Below are 21,175 nucleotides of genomic sequence, written 5' to 3' on the forward strand. Positions count from 1 at the left end.
ACTAGTCTCAGGAGTAGGGAGGGTTCTAGGCCACAAGTGGTGAGAAGGGGTGCAGGGCAAGGAAGGGTCGTGTTTAAACAAATAATCTTCCCCTGGTTGATACAATGAACACGGGAAGGGGGTGCAATAAGCAACACATCACTGTGCTGTGTGCACCAGGCATGTCATATATGGCTCTGTCACCAAAACCCAGAAGCACAGAAAATCCTCACCCCTTCCCCGTCATATTACACGACTCCCAGACGACAGATAATCCACATATAGGTTCATGCAATGACACCCCCCCCATAGCAATCCACCCCGCCCCCTCATAGCGCTATCAGCTCCCCATCCCACTTTCCTAAAAAGCTACGTTTTCCATACCTGTATGCCCCATGGTGCGGCGCGCGGCCCCCTCTGAACCGGATGGGTGCTTGTTCCTGGATCACGGATCTGAACAGATCTGCAACTGCTGGTGAGGACAGCTCGAAAGGGCAGGAGTGCGGGGTCCTCGGAGCACAGGGGAGGGGCTCTGTGCGAGCCTCTTCTCTTTCTTCAGTCTCACCCCTCCCACCCATCACCCCTCCCCGTCGCTCTCTTTGCTGCAATTCCATATTTAAGATGCCACTTCATGCTTATCCGTGAGGCTCTGGAGAAAGAGTCTGCACGTATGATAAGCCCGGGAACGCTACAACAACAGGCAAGTCACTGGCCGTTGTCGCCATGCAGTGGTCTGGGGGACTTTTGCTGTGCAGCGAATTTTTATGCACTACACAAGCTTGGTGTCAAGACCGCTCTTCTCCCGCAGCGCTGCCTGCCTGGAGTCATGGGGCGCCGCTAGCAGCTCCACAAACACGATGACGATAGAACAGTTTAGTGCCACATTCACTTACCAAGGTTTCCAAGGTGCCTGGGTGTTTTATTGTGAAAATCAGAGGCAGGAGGTTGTGCTTTACAAAGTGGACATTGGATGTTTAAGGGAGAAGGCTGTCTGCTATTGGAGGACTGTTATGTTCATTTTGAAAGGGTCTATCGGGAGCAACCATGCATCTTTTGGACCACTGTGCTTTACTATAAGTGAGGGAGGGTGCCTGTGATAATGTTAGCAGTGAGTTTTCCATAACGCTTCGTTCTTCAGAATGCGAACTTTCACGGCGCTGTAAAGAGCCGGGACCCTTGTTGCACGGTGTGGGCTCCGGAGTTTTGGCATCAGCAGGGGCGAGAATGAGTCCCTAGGTGGCATCCTAGGTGGCACACGGGGTGGGTTCAGTAGAGCCAGCGGGGTGTGCCCACTGGAAGTCAGCGCGTGGCACCTGGAGGGACTGCCAGTGCAGAGAGCTGGTGGGTGGCAGACTAGTCTGGCACGGCAGAGCGCATAAAGTATCCCCTCTTCAAACCCTTGCATACTCCATGCTAAAACCGTGCCCTCACCCACAAAACCACCAGACAACACTAGGACAAAAGATAACATTTACCGGGACCCCTCTCCTGCCCACTCCCCAGACACGACCTCTGCCTCTTTCTGACCCCCCCTGCATGCACAGACCCGACGAGCAGATTCTATCAATCCCATGTTTCAAATAAATTATCCTGCAGTGGTGCACCGAGTGAAGCTGCATCAAGGTCTCGCTTCTCATTGATGCTAGTATAGTAGGGGTTGGCATGGTTGTATAGCGAAACATGTCAAGCACTGGCAGAGGATACGATGCTTATAAACGTAAATCGATACACCCAGGATCACACAGTGCTGTCCAATTGCGCAGCCGGGATTAGAGCCCGGTCCTACGGTGGTAGGCTAATAGGGGGGCAGCGCACCTCCCGCCACATCCAAAGTGCAGCTGGTGCAGTTCAAACAAAAACAGAGTCCGCAAAAATGAATAAACATTGATCGGGTGTCTTCTCTTCCACTTCCCTCCCAGCCCTGGCGCGGGACTCCAATTTAATGAACTATTCTTCACTCACAGCTCTGCAATTGTCAGGCCATGAGTTATTCCTGGAAAAAAAAACTTGCAGTTCACACTCGCTGGCCCAAGAAGAAATAAACAGCCGCTGCTTCGTCAGATTTTTATGCTCGGTTCACGGTAGATTTCCCTCCCCATTCACATGTAAACAGCATCTCTGAATCAACATATGTGTCTGAGTGGTGTCTCCCACTTTGTTTGGTAACAAAAAGCCATATTGCATCATTTAATTTGCTCAAGTCATGCAAATGGAGAGAGAGAAAACAAGCCTCGCCAGATACGCAGGCCTCCGCTGTTTATTTCAAAAATGAAAGCAAGATGCAAAAATAAACCCGCGGTGCCATGTCTCCTTTTTTGTCCGGCCCAATCAAAGAGGCGGACTGGCGCGTGCAAGGCAGCGTGACAACGCTTCTGATAAGACACCTCGTCATGATAGCCGTAATGCAGGCAATCCAGTCCGGGTGCCCCGGACTAAAAAGCCAAAGGGAGGCAACACACATAGCTCTCTTTTCCAATGGCTGGCCACTGTTTATCATAAAAGGTGACACTAGACAATGGAAAAGAGGGGTAGGGCTTAAAGCTCTTCTGTAAAAGTACTCTTCTGCAATAAATCTCGCCAAGCGAGCTGCGCATGTGCGCAGCAACGCTAGGCGAGACCTAAAAACTAGGAAAAAAGCGATCAAAAACAGAATCTCCACCCACGCACACAACCGCAAAGAACTCTTCAACCTCACCAAGGAGTTCGCCCAACCTGCCAGCGAGTCCACTGACATCCCACCCTCACAAGACCTCTGCGACAAACTGAGCACCTTTTACCACCACAAAATCAAGAGCATCTATGACAACTTCGATGAAGACAGCCAACACACTTAACCCTCACCAACCACCCTGACAGCATGAAGCCAACGATCGACAGCTGGACAGCCCTCCCCACTGAAGAAGATGAAATCAATCCACTCCGAGGCCTCCACGGACCCCTGCCCCCACCACATTTTCAACAGAGCCGCCGACACCATCGCACCCATGCTCCGCCACACCATCAACCGCATCGTTCCCAGATGACTGGAAACACACTGAGATCAACCCCCTCGTTAAGATACCCTCGGCAGACCCCCTCCCCTGACCTCAAAAAGTACAGACCCATCTCCCTGCTCCCCTTTCCAGCAAAAGTAATCGAGAAACCATGAACAGCCAACTCGCTACATTCATCAAAGAGCACAACATCCTTGACTCCTCTCAATCCGGCTTCAGAAAAAACACAGCACAGAAACCGCCCTCCTCGCCGCAACAGACGACATCCGCACCCTACTGGACGAAGGAGAAACGTCAGCCCTCATCCTCCTCGACCTCTCAGCGGCGTTCGACAAAGTCTCTCAATGTACCCTGATACATAGACTCCACAACGTAGGGATTCAAGACAAGGCCCTTGACTGGATCCGCTCCTTCCTCTCCGGCAGAACGCAGCGAGTCAGACTACCCCCTTTTCTCTCGGACCAAACACCAACCACCTGCGGAGTCCCCAAGGGGTCATCCCTCAGCCCTACGCTCTTCAACTTCTACATAGCTCCTCTCGCCCCCATCGTCAGAACCTACGGACTCAACTTTGTGTCATACGCAGACGACACCCAACTAATCCTCTCCCTATCCAATAAATCTCATGCTATTATGTGTACTTACAATTTCGGAAATGTACAAATATGTTCTGGTTCTAAACTCTAGATTTTGTTCCAGGTTCAGAAATTCATAGGTGTCTTTAATACCGATTTTTCCATGTTTATATTTTCCCAAGTTAATTGCTACATACACGCGTTTAGCTTTTTCTTTTATATTGCTACAATCCCGGATCCCACTCCTTTGTTGGTCTCTCTCATACTGTTGAGACCAAGTTGGAATGCAGAAAATACATTTCCAGCATAGTCTTAGCATATGCGCAATGATACATATGCACATACACGCTATCCTAGATTTTTGATATCCTATGCTGTCCCGCATCAGTTAATTTTATCTTTAGTCTTTTTGATGATGTGAAATAAAAAGCATTGGCAAAACCAATGGTCGGGAACGACACTAAAAGGAGTCTTATTGGCTTTGCCTATGCATGATACTGTTTCAATCTTGCCTCATTGTGAAATGAGTAAAATCTTGATGATGAGGGGAATTGTGTTTTCTATTATCGTTTCCAGCCCCATTACATAGTGCTCTTTCTGGTCGTTCTTGCATGTTGTCATGATCATATATGACAACATTCAACAAAAAGTTGTAGGGGCCCCAAGTCCTCTCCTGAAAATGTTAGTGTCACTCGAATACTTCCATGTATTGCTCGATCACCAATGGTCCCATCTTGGATTGATGCTGAAGGTGACAACTTCCTGAACCTGTTTTTTAGGCCAGGCTGGGGAGCTCCTTTGCATAGACTACCATTGGAAGCACTACTATTTCCAGTTGCTGCAGTAGTAGCATCCTGTCTTCCATTTCTTACTCCACTCTAACATTTCAATCCACTCAACTCTACGCCCTTTCAATTTGAAACCCTATACTTTCTACTTTGCAATCCACAACACTACATGCCTCTTCATAACACACTTACATGCCTGTTCATAACAGACTTACATGCCTCTTCATAACATACCACTCAACTCTACACCACCTTACGCCACACCACTCCATAACCGTATACTCTACTCCACTTTATAACACTTCACTGCACACCCCTCTACATCAATAACATTTGTCCATACTAGCAGACATACTAAAGTACAATATTGATACAAATATTAGCAAAGCATAAGACCAGACCTATTGGCTTTGCCAATGCTTGTTTCTTTATCTCAAGCTTGAGAAGGCTCCGCATTTTTTTCAGACTGTTTCACCACTAGGAAATAGCCATGATAATGACAACAAAAGAAGACCTCACTGTGCCATGTGTGTTCTTTCTTTTTTTTTTTTTTTGTCCTCATTAGCCATATAGTCGATCCAAATGTGCTCCTGGCCACAAGACACAAGACTCGACCCCCCCTGTAGCACCGAGGAGCCTATTGATTAGCTCCCAGTACCCAGGGAGTCAAAACTGGATGCCTCCGGTCAAAGCTTGGACGGACACTCTCCCTTCGGGCCAATTTGGCGTATAGTCCAACGACTGTGTGGCTTGGGGTGCCTCCCTTTGGACAAGGAGATTTTAAGGCCTAATCATCGGACCCGGGGGAAAAAAAAAACAAAAAAAAAAAAAAAAAAAACCCCGGGTTGTCTAACTGGTCCTTCTCCATTCAATCAGAATGTCCCAAAAACTCAGTGATTGGGGGCTACATGTTCTAGTTAGGTCGATCTTCGATGTTACATATAGTGAAGACAGCCACTCTGGATGTGTCGGGGGTTTATATTAGCCCAGTTTTTACAGATTTCTCTTCTTGCTAATAGTGTAGCATAGAATAAGAACTTTCTTTCTAATCCCCTGATGCTGTTGTTTAGGCCAAATATGATTAAAGGTCAAGACCACGGGATAGGTGTTCTGAGAATGGATTCGAGTGTTATCCTGATTTCTTGCCAAAAGATGGCAATGTTCGGGCATTCCCAGAACATATGGAGATCTGAGGCTGCTGGGTAGGAGCATTTACTGCAACATTTCCCGGGTTGAAATTTCGAGAGCCGCTTAGGGGAATAATATGCCCGATGTAGCGTGAAGAGGTGATTACGCCTCAGCCATGCTGGCTTGATGATTTTATAAAGGAGGGTAAAAGATTCCTCCCATATGTCTTCCATATGTGGGTCTCCCTCTACACCCCAAAGTTTTACCGGGAGATTGGAGTCGCTCTCTCCATCCTCTATGATATGCCAGTAGAAAAGGGCGACTTCCTTTCTTCCCGCGGGTCTCTCCACTAAGATGTTTTCTAAGGGGCTATAGTCACCCATCATTGCTTTTTTCTTTGTTTGAGATCGAAGCCAGCTGGCCAGTTGTAAATGTACTATCCACGCTAGTGGTGATGTTACCCTGAGTTTGAATGAAGCCCAGTACATGAAGGATCTTTCCTCCAGCAAATCCCCCCATTGTGTTATGCCTGCATCGACAAGGACCCTTTTAACTGTAGTAGAGTCTTGTGGTGACAGCCCAGGTAAATCCCAGATCGGTGCATATTTAGATAAGTATCCTATCCCGGCCTTGGACTTAATTTGAGACCATTCTTTTATAGTGCCCAATAATGACTTTAGTCTGACTTTCTTGAAAAACTTCTGATGGCCAAACTTAAACATGAAGCCATTCAATGGAAGGTCCGAACCCAATAGCATTGCCTTATACATGAGGCCATTTGCATTTTCCCTGGGGATCTTAAGTAACATCCTGGAATGAGTCAGATGGAATGCCCAAGCGTAGCTTTCCAGGTCTGGTAATGCAAGCCCCCCTTTTTCTCTCCTCCTTCTCAGCTTTTTCCAAGCCAGTCTGCTGGATTTATATCCCCAAATAAATGAGTTAATGTTTTGTTGGCATTTTGCAAGTTGTTTGGGGTCAAAATTTAACGGAATAGTATTGAAAATAAAAGTATATTTCGGGAGAATGCTCATTTTTATTAGGCTGGTTCTCCCGTAGATGGTAATCGGGAGAAAAGACCAAGCTTTCATCAAAGATTGTGATTCGCGGGAGATCCGAGCTAAATTGTTTTGAGCCAAATGATCCAGGTCTCTAGTTATTGTAACTCCCAGATATCTCATTGAGGATTTTATCGGGAGTTGGAGATTGGAAATGTTCCAAGCCATGATTTCCGTTTTCCCGGCATTTATTTCGTATCCCGAAAATTTCCCAAAATCCTCCGCCTTCTTTGACTGCAGGGAAAGCCAATGCAGGGTCGGTAGTATAGATGAGTATATCATCGGCATATAAGCTGACCTTCTTTTCCCAGCCTGAAAAGATGAAATGTGGAATATTGGTGTCCTCCCTAATGGACTGTGCAAACGGTTCTACGTATAAATTAAAAAGGAGGGGGGATAGGGGACACCCCTGCCTTGTTCCTCTGCTAATTTTAAAAGGAGTTGTTTGCGTGCCGTTTATTAGTAGGGATGCTCTAGGGTTGTTGTATAGTAGTCCAATAGCTCTGCAGAATTTGGGACCAAGATGGAATTTCCCCATTATTATGTTTAGATATTCCCAGTTTACCCTATCAAACGCTTTGGTAGCGTCTAGTGTCATGATTGCCAGGGGTAATCCAAAAGTTGAGGCAATATCCGCGGCTCCTACCAAATCATAGGTTAAGTCGGCTAATTGCCGGCCTCTGATAAACCCCTTTTGGTCGGGGTGGATAATCGATCCAATCTCGCCTCCCAGTCGTGCTGCCAGTATTGACGCAAAGATTTTATAATCATTATTGAGAAGCGAGATTGGACGATATGATCCACATTCGGTTGGGTCTTTACCTGTTTTTAATATTAAAGCTATATTTGCTTCGCCCCATGAGCTCGGTGGTGTCTCCCCTCTGATTAGTATGTTGTTAAAGAGGGTCGTAAGGACTGGAGTAAGAGAGGATTTAAGAGCCCTATATAATTCTCCTGGGAGACCATCTGGTCCCGCGGCCTTGCCCTGTGTTAGTTGTTTAATAGTATTATTAACTTCTATTTCCGTTATTTCTTCATCTAAGTTTTCACTTTGGGAGCTGTTCAATTCTGAGAGAGTTATACTATCTAGCCATTCATCCCTTTCGTCTGGACTGGCAGTGAGTTCTTCTGTATAGATATTCCGGAAGAACTCGCTAAAGGCTTCCCCAATTTCTGTGTCTGTTGTCCTGCTGATAGTTCCCCCAACCACCCTCACTTCTTTGATGAAATTTCTGGTCCGGTCAGCTTTTATTTTCCAGGCCAGCAATTTACCAGCTGATTCGCCATATTCAAAATGCGCGAGTTTGCTGGCCTGCCATCTTTTGTTTAACCTTCCTTGCAATAGGGTATCTAACTTGACTTTTAGTTCTGTTTTCTCCTCTTGGTTATCAGAGGGGGCTTGATCTGATGCCTCCAAACGGGTCAGTTCTTGCTCTATATGTAAGATCTCCTCCCTGTATTTCTTTTTCCTGTAAGAGGCCCTACTGGTAATGCAGCCCCTTATAAAAGCTTTCCAGGCCTCCCATACCGTGACCAGTGAGGCAGAGCCTATGTTCCGCTCTAAGAAGGAGACAGTTTCCTGTATCAAATGGTCTTTCTCCTCCTCCTCCAATAGTATTGTTCTATCGAAAGACCAAGATGAATGAATGGATTTCTGCTCTAGTTTTAACGAGAAAAAGATAGCGGAATGGTCTGAAAGATGCAGAGGTAAGTATGTTATATTTTGGATCTGGTCTTTGAGAGAAAGGCTAAAAAGGGCATAGTCGATTCTAGATTTATGACCGTATTTATAATTGTGAAAAGAGACTCCCATGGCTTTGCCAGCTCTTTGTCTCCAAAGATCATTTAAGCCAAGGTTAGACATGCATCTAAGGAGTGTATCCCTCATATTGCTGTGAGCTATGGCTCTGGAAGTGGGAGATTTGTCCAGTTTTGGATTTAAGACAAGATTAAAATCGCCCATCCATATTATGGGGTCGGCACAAGAAATGAGGTGGTTCTGCAAAGTATTTAAATAAGAGGGATCGTCCTGATTAGGTCCATAATAGCTAGTAATAGTAAAACCCCTCGAATATAGTTGAGCGTTAACTATCAGCCATCTGCCGCTCACATCTGTTTTCCAGTCCGTAATCTGGGCCCCTGCTGCTTTTTTGAAGATAATGGCAGTTCCGCGAATACTAGCGTTATGGTCCGTACTCACAAATTTATCAACCCATTTGAGTTTTTTAAATATGTCTGTAATCTCTTGTTTGTTTAGATGCGTTTCCTGGATCGCCATGATCTGCGCGGGTGAGTCTCGAAGATACTGTAAGATTTTATTTCTCCTCGCCCTAACTCGCAGACCATTAACGTTCCAGGATAAAAATTTAATTTCTGACATCAATTAATAGCCTCTTTATCATGATTTTCCCAACCCTCGACTCTAATACCTTTTTGCCAGTTAGCTGTCTTTCATTTCCTGTGTCACTTTCTGTCTTGGCCATACAATAGCTATGAAGCATCATTGGATCGACACTCTTCATGGTTATAAGGTTCAGTTTATGAGGACTTTTATATTTTGCCACCCCTTTCCCACCCCTGGAAAACCCCCCCCAACTTACACTGGCAGGATGTGTTGCCAGCTTGTCGTCTCTGACGAACTCCTGTTTCATGCCCATATTATCGCTTTTATCGGTCACTATGCTTAGTGTCTTATATCTTATGTATGCAGTGGCGATTTAGCGAAAAGTTTAATTTTATTCTCTTATCTAGTATCAGTACTGGTATGTATTTTTAATTATTATTGCTTCTGATAGCCCTTAGATCACCAAGAGGGTTAATTATTTATTTATTTTCCCCCCCTTTCCAACTTTCTCATCCCTTTTTTTTTTTTTTTTTTTTTGGGCAGGGATCTTAGGAGTTAGAGATAGGCCTAATAAATCTTATAATAGCTCAAGGCTTCTAACTATTAGATTATTACCGGGGGTGAGGGTCTTACCTGTGCTAATATCCATGTGCTTGTGTATTTGCCCCCCAAAATGTTTTTTTTTTTTTTTTTTTTCCCCTTAATTTTTTTTTTTTTTTTACTTCTTTTAATGATAAGTAATGATGAGTTTAATGTTTTTTGTTTTTTTTGTGTTTTTTTTTTTAACATTTTTTTTTTTTTTTTTTTTATTTACTTAAGTTTTTTTCTTTTTAAGTTTTTATTTTATTCACTCATCTATATTTTGCGTCTCCCTTTTTATTTTTTTATTATTTTTTTTTATCTCCACCCAAATACTCATTTTTTCTTCCTCTTTTTTATACGTGATCTGGAGGGTTTGCGTGTTGGCTAATAGTGGCTGCTAGCTCATCAGCTTCACAAGGGGACTTAACGTTGTACATTTTATTATTGTACATTACCCTTAAAAAGGCAGGGAATCGCATTTGGACGGTGGTTCCTAGACTTCTAAACTTCTCCATCCGTTGGCCTAGTTCCCATTGCCTATCTAGCGTAGTTTTGGAGAGGTCAGACCTAACATCAAAAGAGAAGTCTAAGGCTTTCAGGGTCTTAGCTTTCAGGGCTAGATTGAGGATCTTCTCTTTAAATGAATACGTTAGAAAGTTCACCAGGATCTTTCTTGGTCTAGCTCTGCCGGATTTAAGGCGAAATGGGTCCCGGTGTACCCTCTGAATATCCAATTCTATTTCGGACAATGGTTCTTCCAGATTAAGAGAGTCTTTTAGTATGGTCGCTACGAAACTCTTTATCTCCCCACCTTCTTTCCCCTCCGGGATTTTTAGTAGCCTCAGGTTATTCCTTCTCGAAAAGTTTTCGAGAGACTCGACCCTCTCTTTAACTGCATTGCCTTCTTGTCGTAGAGTCTGAATCCTAGTCTCCGCATGCTCCAGCTTTGCCTTAAGCTCGCCAACAGAATCCTCTAAGCTTCCAGTTCTTAATGAGAGACCATCTACTTAGTCTCTAGGCTTTCACACATAGCGCGGATCTCTGATTGGGTTTGTCTCGATTCCTCAAAACATCTTTTCGACTCCTCAAACCCACTTCTAATCTCCTTTCTCATGCTGAGAAGTATGGCTTGGATGGTGTCGTCACTTTCAATTTCTTCGCTACTCCCACCACATTGATCCGACTCTTTAGTCCCCTTTTTTGATGCTGAAGTAGAGGGTTGATGTTCTATAAGAGACATTGTGTTGACAGCTTGCTCTGTTGGGTCGCCCATCTTTGTGGCACAGACTGGTGCTTCTGCCCCTATTGCATCCACTTCGATCGCCCCCAAGTAGCTGAGTGTAGTTTCAGGTGTAATTATAGATTCAAGGGCGTCATCCGATGTGGGTGCAGATGTGGGTGCAGACTGCGTGTTAAGAAATTTTTGGGGCTTTGGATTTATGTCCAAAACCTGGGGCAGGACCTTGAAATATGACTTCAATGAAGGTGTAATTCGGGAAGTTTTACTAGCTGTTGTTTTGCAGCCCCCCTTGCTCTGGTTCACCTTGTGGGGTAACTCCTTCGGGCTGGTGTAACGTAGCTGGTAGCCTTTACCTCTTCTCGGGGCCCTTAAGGCTGGGGATTGTATTGTATCGGTTGCTGCCTCAAACTCAGGGTCTGGCTCGGACTCTGTGAGGGACTGCCCCTCTGGGCGTCTTTTGGCTTCTTGTACTTGGCCTGTGTCTCTAAGTCCTGTAGGGACGGCTAAGCCCTTATCTTTGTTGCTCCCTTTTCCTTTCCCCTTGGCCTTCCGCTTCCCCAGGTTTCTGGCAGTATTTGTGTTCAGGGTCTCGCAAACTGCCCGGAAGGGGGCTTGTGAATGTGCCTTAAATCTAAAAACACTGAGTACAGGGGCCAAGTTCTGCGGAGGGCAGCAGTCTTTTTTATCTGTGGGCTGAGCTTCACCTCCCAAAACTCCCAACACTTTTTCACCCTGCTGGCCCCCCTTACCGCACCATATGTCTGTTGCAACTCTCCTTGCAGTGACGCCGTGAGCAGCTGCCCTTCTGCTTCTGCGAAGCTCCACGGCTGCGTCCCCCCAGCGGTAGGGTGCAGGGAGCAGATCTCGCTCCCAGCACATCGACAGCTCTATCCGCTCCGATGGTCCAGCTGCTCAGTCTGCCTCCACGCCCTCAGTCCTCAATCTCGCCACTCCACTCCACTCCCGGTACACCACAGCCCATCCGGACTCGGCGCTCAGCGCTTCCAAGATTCGCCGCCCACCCACTCTCTGCTCACGGCGGATGCAGAGCGCCAGGCGCCAGGCGCCGTGCCGAGCTGTTCTCCGCCTAGTCTCCGCCTAGTCCGAGCTGATCTGCCCCGCAGCCAAGACGCTTAGCGGGTAAGGGGAAAAAAGTCTCGATAGCTGACAGCTAACAGTCCCTTAATTCACAGCTTACTCCTCTCGCCGTCTATGGTGACCGGTGCTAGAAAGTCATTTCGGGCATCCCAGCAGGAGCCTCCGCTGAAGACGAGCGTGCCGCGTTAACAAGCGGCCGCCATGTTTTCCCCATGTGTGTTCTTTCAACTGTGCACTCCATGTTGATGATAATTTTGACAAAAATGGAGGATGTCTCATTCACCGTGGATCGAGTGCCATGGACATAAATACGCTCTTTCTACAGCGGATGGGACGTTTGTCACTAATTGTACTAAGTTTATCGATGGAATGTTTGTAGATTTGTTAGGATTTCCCTTGCGAGATTCTGCTAACTGCAAATGGCATTGGCAAGCACTGATCCATTAGTAAACTTTTTGTAAGCACTTGAATGTTGTGATTAGCAAGCAATGCACTTACGGCACATGAAGCACGCGATTTTAGCCACAACCAGAAACATGAATGTAGATAATGTAGATTTTCCTAGTATTTATGACGGAAAGTCTTAATTTTATTAAAGACACGGAGGCGAGTATTATGCCTTCTTTTCTTGCTTTATTTTAAATAGCAGCAAGATAAGCAATGAACTACAAATACCCAGAAGGCCCAGCAGAGAACTACTGGCCAATGGGGTTAGAGTAAACAAACAATGGGCCAATCACAACCAGGATAGTATATATGGCCAGCTCTGACCACATGAAGTCCTCTTTTCTTGTGCGAGAAGTCAAAGAGAGTGCATAAACAATGGAAATATAGAAACTAAAATGCAAACAGTCATAATCCAAGCCAGAAAATCCTGTAGGAAACCCAGGACTGCAGGATAGCGTTGGAGGAGACTCCCCGATGAAGAAAGACCATCCACTGGAGCAGTTGCAGATTTAGTTGGAGGTCGGTGGTAAAGCCGGAGTTCCTAAGGGTGGGAAAAAACAGACAAAATTAGTAGAATAGAGGTGGGATAATACTCGCCTCCGTGTCTTTAATAAAATTAAGACTTTCCGTCATAAATACTAGGAAAATCTACATTTTATGTCAAGAACGGAGGCTCCTATTATGCTTGTTCAAAGCATATCAACAACTACAGAAGAAGCAGAAACAACAGGTTTGCAATAAAACGTTTTGAAAATAGCATCATTAGACCAATCTGCTGATTTCAGGATATCCTCCAAACGAGAGCCTGCCCAAAAGGCTTTAGAGGCCATGGCACCCCTGGCCGAGTGTGCACCAAAAGCAGTAACATCAATGCCCGCAAGGGACATGATCCACCTAACCCAATGGGCTAAAGTGGCAGAGGACACAGGGTGATGGGGTTTGCGAAAAGAAATGAGCAATTGCGAATGAGAGGAAGACCTGAGACCAGCAGTTTTTTGTTCGTAACTCTTCAAACATTGTCCAACACAAAGTTGGGGCTGTGAAGGAAAATAAGGATAAAACACAGATTGTATATTGGTTTTGGTACGCCTGTGAACCTGAAACAAAACACCAGAAGGTGAAAACTGTCTGGAAGACAAATCCAAGGCTCTGACATCAGAGACACGTTTGATTGAAATTAAACATAACAACATGGTAAGTTTGGCTGACAACATTTTGAGAGAAAGAGCATCATTTGCAGGCCATGAAATAAACAATTTGAACACCAAATTAACATCCCATAAAAAGGAATACTTAGCCAACGGAGGTTTTGAAAATCGAACTCCACGAAGCAGGCGACACACCAAAGGGTGGGAACCCACAGGTTTATTGTCAATAGGACAATGATTCAAAGAGATAGCAGATCTGTACAGATTAACAGTGCGATAGGACTTAGCCGCACTGGCTTCGGAAGCCAAAAAATTAACCACGAGGCTTAAAGGAGCTGAAAAGGGATCGACAGGCCGTTCCATACACCAGCTTGCCCATAAAGACCAAGCGGACTTGTAGGCTCTGGAGGTGCCAGGGCCCCAAGCTCTGCTGATAAAGATTGAAGCCTCCTGCGAAATAAAGACGTCAGACGCGGAAGACCGGAAATCCTCCAAGCGGACAGAACTAGAGATCTGTCCAGAACCAAGGCGTGGGGAAGACCCTGAGGGTCTAGCAGGAGATCTTCGCTGAAGGGAAGAAGCACCGGAAAGTCCACCGCCAGCTCCAAGAGAGAGGGGAACCAGATTTGGGCTTGCCAGAAAGGAGCCAGGAGAACCAAGGATGTCGACTGACGACGAACCTGGGCCAAAACCCTGTTGATCATTAGGAACGGAGGGAACGCATAATTGAGATGCAGAGACCAATCCTGCAGGAATGCATCTGTCGCGAGAGCAAGAGGGTCCGGTCTCCAGCTGAAGAAAGCGGGAAGTTGGGAATTGAGCCGGGAAGCAAAAAGATCGATAGAAAAGGGACCCCATTTCTGGGAGAGAGAAAGAAAGACGGAGGGAAGCAGCTTCCAATCGCTTGAATCTCGAAGGTATCGAGAGTGCCAATCTGCGATGGCATTGAGACTGCCCGGGAGATATTCCGCTCGAAGAGATAGCTTGTGTTGAAGACAGAAGTCCCAAAGGCTCTTTGCAAGTTCCGCTAGCGGTTTTGACTTTGTGCCACCTAGATGGTTTATGTAGCGGACCGCAGAAACATTGTCCATCCGAAGGAGAATGGAACAACTTGCTTTGTTTTTTGCCAGACTGCGAATTGCAAAGGAGCCTGCCAGCATCTCTAAACAGTTTATGTGCAATGACGACTCCTCTGGAGACCATGTACCTCCAGTCGAGATTGAACCACATCGGGCGCCCCAACCCGACAGGCTGGCATCTGATTCTAATACAAGATCGGGGGCCGTTGCAAAAATCGTCCTCCCGTTCCACGCATCTAAATGGTCTATCCACCATTGTAACTCGAGACGGGATTCTTGGTCCAGCTGGATAAGATCCGAGTACGCCAAGCCTTGGCGAAGATGACGAATCTTTAAGCGCTGCAGAGCTCGATAGTGCAGAGGCCCTGGAAAGATCGCTTGAATGGAGGCTGACAAAAGGCCTACGACCCTTGCAAGCGAACGAAGAGACACCTCGGAAAGGCGAAGAATTTGACATAATTCTGACCGAATGGCTGAAACCTTGGATTTCGGGAGATAAAGAGATGCGGTGGAAGAGTCCTCGCGGAAGCCTAGAAATTCCACACTCTGAGAAGGGACTAACATAGATTTCTCGGAATTGATGAGGAAACCCAGATCCAGAAGGAGAGACTGAGCAATCTCGAGGTGAGAGAGAAGAGTCTGCATGTCTGAGTGCATGATCAAGATATCGTCTAGATAAATGATGAGACGAATACCGAGGGAGCGCAGATAGGACACCACTGGCTTCATCACTTTGGTGAAGCACCAAGGAGCGGAAGAAAGTCCGAAAGGAAGCGAACAAAATCGGTAAGTGACACCGGACCACTGAAATTGTAGAAATTTGGTGTGGGACTAGTGTATAGGAATTGAAAGATATGCGTCCTGTAGATCGAGTCTGACCATCCAATCGGATTGGCGTAAAGTATCCCTGAGATGGAGAATGGTCTCCATCTTGAAGTGGCGATAAACCACGAACTGGTTGAACCACTTGAGATTGATGACTGGACGAACTTTTTTGTTCTTTTTTCGAACCAAAAAGAGGGAGCTTAGAAAACCTGAGGGATCGAAGGGAGCGACAAGAATGGCTTGTTTGTGAAGAAGACTTCGGATCTCCTGTGAGACGAGCAGAGCTACGTCTGCGGAAAAAAACAACGGAGGAGGAAAAATAGTCTGGGAAGGCTGAGCGTAAAACTCGATGAGATCGCCTTGAACAGAATTGAGGACCCAGGGATCCGCCGTGAGCGCGCGCCACCTGTGAAGAAAAAGAGCAAGACGTCCTCCGATAGGAGGGGGAGGGCTCACCTTGGTTGTTGACGTTGTTGTTGTGGGCGCGGAAACCTTTCTGTCCTCGACCCCTGAAGCCACGACCTCTTTGGGGGTAGAACTGTGGCTTGAATTCTTGATAGCCGGAGTTGGCTGCGCCTCTGGAACCTTGGTTCGGATAACCGCGGCCGGAAGAGCGGTTCCTGCCTCTGCCGGCCCTGCCAAAAACCCGAGGGGCAAACACTTTTTTGATAGAAAATTGCGCTTTGTCCAAAGAAGCAAAAGTGGACACGTAACGGCTGAGATCCTTGACAAGGGAATCGCCAAACAAAAGGCCATCAGCCTTGACACCCGGATCCTGGGTAGCTAGGTTGGCCAACTTCGGATCCAATTTGATCAACAGTCCTTTACGGCACTCATGAATGATCGCTGCATTGGCATTACCTAACAGGCAAAAGGAGCGTTGAAGCCACAAAGAGATTTCTTCCGGATCAAGGTCCGAACCTTCCAAGCGGGCCGTCTCCGCCATATCCAAAACCCGGGCCAAAGGGCCCACAACATCCAAAAGCTTGTCCTGGCAAGTGGACCAGGCCTTATCCACACCCCTGCGGGGATCCTTGCCAAACTTCGAGAAGAAGGCAAGAAGGGGCTGATCAATTGAAGGAGTAACGGTGACATGACAAGGAAGGGAAGGTTTGGGACACTCAGACTTGAGCTTAGCACGAACAGACTTGTCCAAAGGCAGACGGAGCTTGGAGGAGATGTATTCTCCCACATGAGGAGTGGGGAACCACTCAGTAGAATTGGGATGTCTGATAGAAGAGGGGTCAAACATAGGCTGGCCCTCCGAATCCAAAACAGGTTCAGACGCAAAAGCATCCAATCTCGCTTTCTTGGGGGAAGGAGAATCAAGCAAGTGAAGTAAACCAGTCGAATCATCTGTGTCACCCATATCATCATCATCATCATCCGTGTCAGGAATTGCATCAATGACCAGCTTCTTAGGAACCTCCACATTTTTTGTCTTAGTTTTACTCTTAGACATAGCAACCTTTAACCCCTCCTTGCTAGGAGGCCTGGGAGGAACCACGTCCTCAGTCAAATGCGAGGAGGCCTCGCGACCCAACAGTGACACTTTTTTAGGAAGAGAAGTGGAAGGAACCAGTTTACGCTTTCTGCTATCCCCCGCAGAATGGGCCAAAGCTTTGGTCATGAGGCTTAACAGGGAATTTTCCATGTGTCTGGACACACGAGTCATAGAAGCCTCGACAGCAGTCTCCACTGAATCATTAATGAAGTGACTGAGGTCTGACTTGAAAGCTTCGCTTTCCTCATTATCTAGCTCTGGAGAGCTTGTATTCTCCATGGCAGCCAAAACTGAATGGAAAGGGTTAATGCAGTGAGGAAAGTAAAGGGGGCGGAAACGGGCCGGAATGGCAGGGAGACACTCCCCTGGGGGCGGACACCGCGTTGTGCAAGTAGCGGTAGACGAGCTAGCAGCAGGGAGCCACGGAGCACTGAGAGAGCACAGCCGGTAAGGCGGGAAGCGTGCGCAGCGGGAGAAACCAAGTGCTGTCACACGCGAGGGGGGTGAGGGGGGGGCCCTGAAAACGGGGCCGGAGCAATTTGGTACAAAGTCCGACAAGCAAAATGAGCGCGAACGCTCGTAAGGCACAACAGCAACTTTGGCAGCAAACGGAGCACATATAAAATACAATAATGCAATAAACGCGCACCAAACAGGAAAAAATATGCAAGAGAAAAGGAAAATGCGACTTATCTTTCTGCGTAGCAGCAAGAAAAGAGGGCTTCGTGTGGTCAGAGCTGGCCATATATACTATCCTGGTTGTGATTGGCCCATTGTTTGTTTACTCTAACCCCATTGGCCAGTAGTTCTCTGCTGGGCCTTCTGGGTATTTGTAGTTCATTGCTTATCTTGCTGCTATTTAAAATAAAGCAAGAAAAGAAGGCATAATAGGAGCCTCCGTTCTTGACATAAAATTATAACCATGCTCCACCGTAATTTTACAGGCAGCCTCGTGCGCCCTCTTTCAATTGAGAAGACTCTGCTATTCCTTTGTGATTATAAGAAAAACATGTGCGTCCAAGTTCTGTTTGCTTTTAGAAGAGACATGAAATTGTGTATAATTCCCCCTTGGGCTGTGCTATTGCATTTTTGTATAAACGACTTGACGTTTTCATCAGTATACACTGTACACATACATAGTCAACATTGCAGAGCCTCACATGATGCCAGACCGCAAACAAGCCAACATTGTACAAAGCTGCAGGCCATAGGTATAAAAAGTTTTCATTAAGATTAATTTCAAGAGCAAATACAAATTAGATCACATTTGGCATGTGCATATTATGCATCCATGGGCCCTGTTTTTTTTTTATTAATGAGGACAGCTTCTTGCTTTTTCATTGGAATTTTTGATGCCACAGAGTCAATTTCCCAGTCGCTGGTGCCTCAGACACATTGGATCCGCAGTGTCTCTCTTGGCTGTGAGTAGCCCCACAGTAAAGAGCAATTTGTGTATCTGAGATCCTTGAGGTCTTCCTTCAGGCCGTACTAGTCCCTGTACTCCTTGAAATCTGCGTGCAACTATATAACAAGCATTTGCAATGCAATAGGTCTTGCATTAGGAAAGTTTGAGCTATTGGTATTGTAAATGACAATTTTTTTATTTGTGTTGGTTTTGAAAATAGCGAAGTTAATAGCTTTGTCATTTACCATGCCAATAGTTTTAACTTTCGCAAATGTGACACCTATAACATTTGTAATGCAATATGTGTTGTATTTACGTGACTTAGATGTATTGATATTACAAATAACAATGGCTTTTCATTTTTTTAAATAATTTATACTTAAATAAAAGTCATTGTAATTTATAATGGCAATAGCTTAAACTTTTGTAAATGACTTTTGTGAAGATTATGTTCAGTGTATTTTATTGTGACGAAAATCGAAGAACAGAAGTGAAATATTAACATCTTTTTGTGACATTTGTAATAAGCTTGAAACATTGAGAGAACATATTTGAACCAGTTGTTGAATGGTTGCACAGATTAATACTGTGGTGGCGCTGAGTAATGTTGTGGTGGCGACGAGTGATGATGTGGCGTTCAGTGATGCTGTGGTAGCGCATAGTGATGTGGTGCCCCTGAGTGATGCTGTGGTGATGTGATAGAGTGAGGGCGATAGATAGCTAGAGTGAGGGCGATAGATTGATAGAAAAATACACGCTGAAACTTAACATTTTTGTAGATATGGGTCCTTTCATTACACACGGTAAGCCCACAAATTGCCGGTCTTGAAATCCTGCATGGCCCAGACCAAACGGAGTCATTCTCACAGGAGACACTACATTTGTGCCCTTTGTGTAGTGTACTATTGTGTAAATGTTATACATCACTCAAAAATGGACAATGAAATAACGAGTTTAGTAATAGCACCACACTACACACTTGAAGTTGCAGTGTGCATTTACACAGAGCCTTGAAGACGATGCAATGCTTCAGAGACCTCACAAAGGAGTAAAGCCGGGTACTTCCATGATTTACTCTGTTGTTTGGTAAACACCCCCTACAGAAATTAATAATAAAAAAAGAACACTAGCATTCTACAGCTTGCACAAGATCACAAGCTCACTCAGTGAATTCCGCAGTGACGTGCTTCTAGAAAGCTCCCCACAATTATTGGAGTTTTTTTTAAAGGTTTATAACAAGAGATTTATAAAAATGCAAAGAAAGCATGTTAATAGAAATCAAATAAAATACTGGTGGTTGTGAGTGGGAAGCGGTATACAAACGAGGGAGCAGAAAAGCAAATTGTCTCCCACGAAGTGCTGAAATAAAAAACAAGCAGTAACCACCCCAATTGCACCAAATGAAAAGAAAAAATTGATATAGAGTAAACACTTGTATAAAATTCAAAATAAGCTATACATAGATTTCACAACTACACAAAAACTATAGTTCATCCAAAATATGATATAATGTGCTCCAAGGGACAGCACAGTGCAAGTGAACATGTATTGGGTGCATGGAGAAAGTTAATTAAAAAGAGAAACAAAGTCTCTGTTTTGGCTTTTACAATAAATTATTTGCAAGGGCACAGAATTCACCCAATGTGAAGGCTGCAATGCATAGAATTATTTGCAAACGGTATCAGTGGAAGCATAAGCGTTTTGACCCCTTGCAACACCTTTTCATGGATCTTCATCAAGACAAACTAAATGTAGCATACTACAGTATAAAAAGATATAGTTATGGGCCCTACCAATGGCAGCTAGAAGAGCATGAACTGCTGAGGTAGCTACACATCTTACATCTACTACAGCAGTCCAACAGTATCCAGAAGACTAAATAAGAAATATGTATCATAATACACGCAAAATGCAAGTGTTAATGAAGTGCCAATGGTCACACCGGTAGACCCCTGCTGAAATTAAGCTCCCTGCCCTAGAACGCGCTCATTCTAGGTGCTGCCTACAAAGGTTCCAAGTAGAACAGTTACACCTGTGCCCGTTAAAGGTTTGTTTAGATAAATGAAAACCACTTTTAAATTCAGAAACGTGAAAAGAGAAAATGAAATTGCATCGTTTCACATTTACAGGTAACCCGCAATCCACCAGGTGCTAAATGTTAATTATTTACAGAGGCAAATTAAAAGAAGGCCAGGGAGATGTGGAAGTGTGCCTTTATCACAGTGTGTATCGCAGTTTGTCAAAAGGGAAGTAGTTATAACAACGTGCTCAGCTCACTGTGATACATGTTGGAGTGTTGGATATTACTATTGCCACCCAATTATTAAAGTAAGTCCGTTATTGCGACCTGCACAGGGACGGGTACCGAATGTGCTTTATGATTTACACTTTATTATGCGCGAATGTGAGGAGCACAGATAGGCATACAATTCACCAGTAAAAGAAGCGCGGATACAAAAGTGAAAGCGACCTCGAACGCACTGTGTTAATTAGTGATAGAATCCACAACAACTGGGGAGGAATGCAGCTGTGCGCCACTGCTCTCTCCCGAGATCCAAACACCATGGGAAGGAATGTTTAGAGAGGAGTGAAGGGGGCGGGTGAGGAGCCAGTGAACGGAGATAGATTGCTGTAGTGTAGTTCCTATATTCCCAATAGGCTCTGCGCATTGGAATAATATATCCTGTAGTTTAGACGTAGGACTGAGGTCGACTAGGTCTCTACCGAATCTATTAGACTTAATTGTGAGTGCCAGCTAGCTCAGAGGTCACTAGAAACTTTCTCGAATTCACAAGAAGGGATTAGTTTCTGACAACCGCATAAACATGACAACTTTGTTCCCAAAGAATAAGAAATCGATCTCTAGAGTCGCGGAAACAATAGGTGGCTATTTTACTCAGTCAATCGTGCATGCTTCGTTTCACCAGAGGTGCTGAGAAAATAGAGAGACTGGCGTTTTCAATAAAAAGTATTTATTGAACAGTC

General features: G+C 45.3%; 2 protein-coding genes across 3 annotated transcripts in view; one reads left to right on the top strand and one right to left on the bottom strand.

Annotated features, from left to right (window-relative positions):
• ADGRA3 (adhesion G protein-coupled receptor A3) overlaps positions 1 to 21,175 on the top strand; it is a 499,756-nt gene that overhangs the window by 133,038 nt on the left and 345,543 nt on the right. The gene's annotated exons all lie outside the window — the stretch shown is intronic.
• Positions 12,739 to 16,971, bottom strand: LOC144821948 (uncharacterized). Its single transcript, XM_078679091.1, has 2 exons — positions 15,738 to 16,971; positions 12,739 to 12,770 (listed from the first exon to the last, which is right to left on the bottom strand). Exons 1-2 carry the CDS (start codon positions 16,954 to 16,956, stop codon positions 12,739 to 12,741), a joined length of 1,251 nt encoding a protein of 416 aa, XP_078535217.1. The 5' UTR covers positions 16,957 to 16,971.

The sequence above is a fragment of the Lissotriton helveticus genome, chromosome 2_2 (assembly GCF_964261635.1).
Source record: "Lissotriton helveticus chromosome 2_2, aLisHel1.1, whole genome shotgun sequence".
NCBI lineage: Eukaryota > Metazoa > Chordata > Amphibia > Caudata > Salamandridae > Lissotriton > Lissotriton helveticus.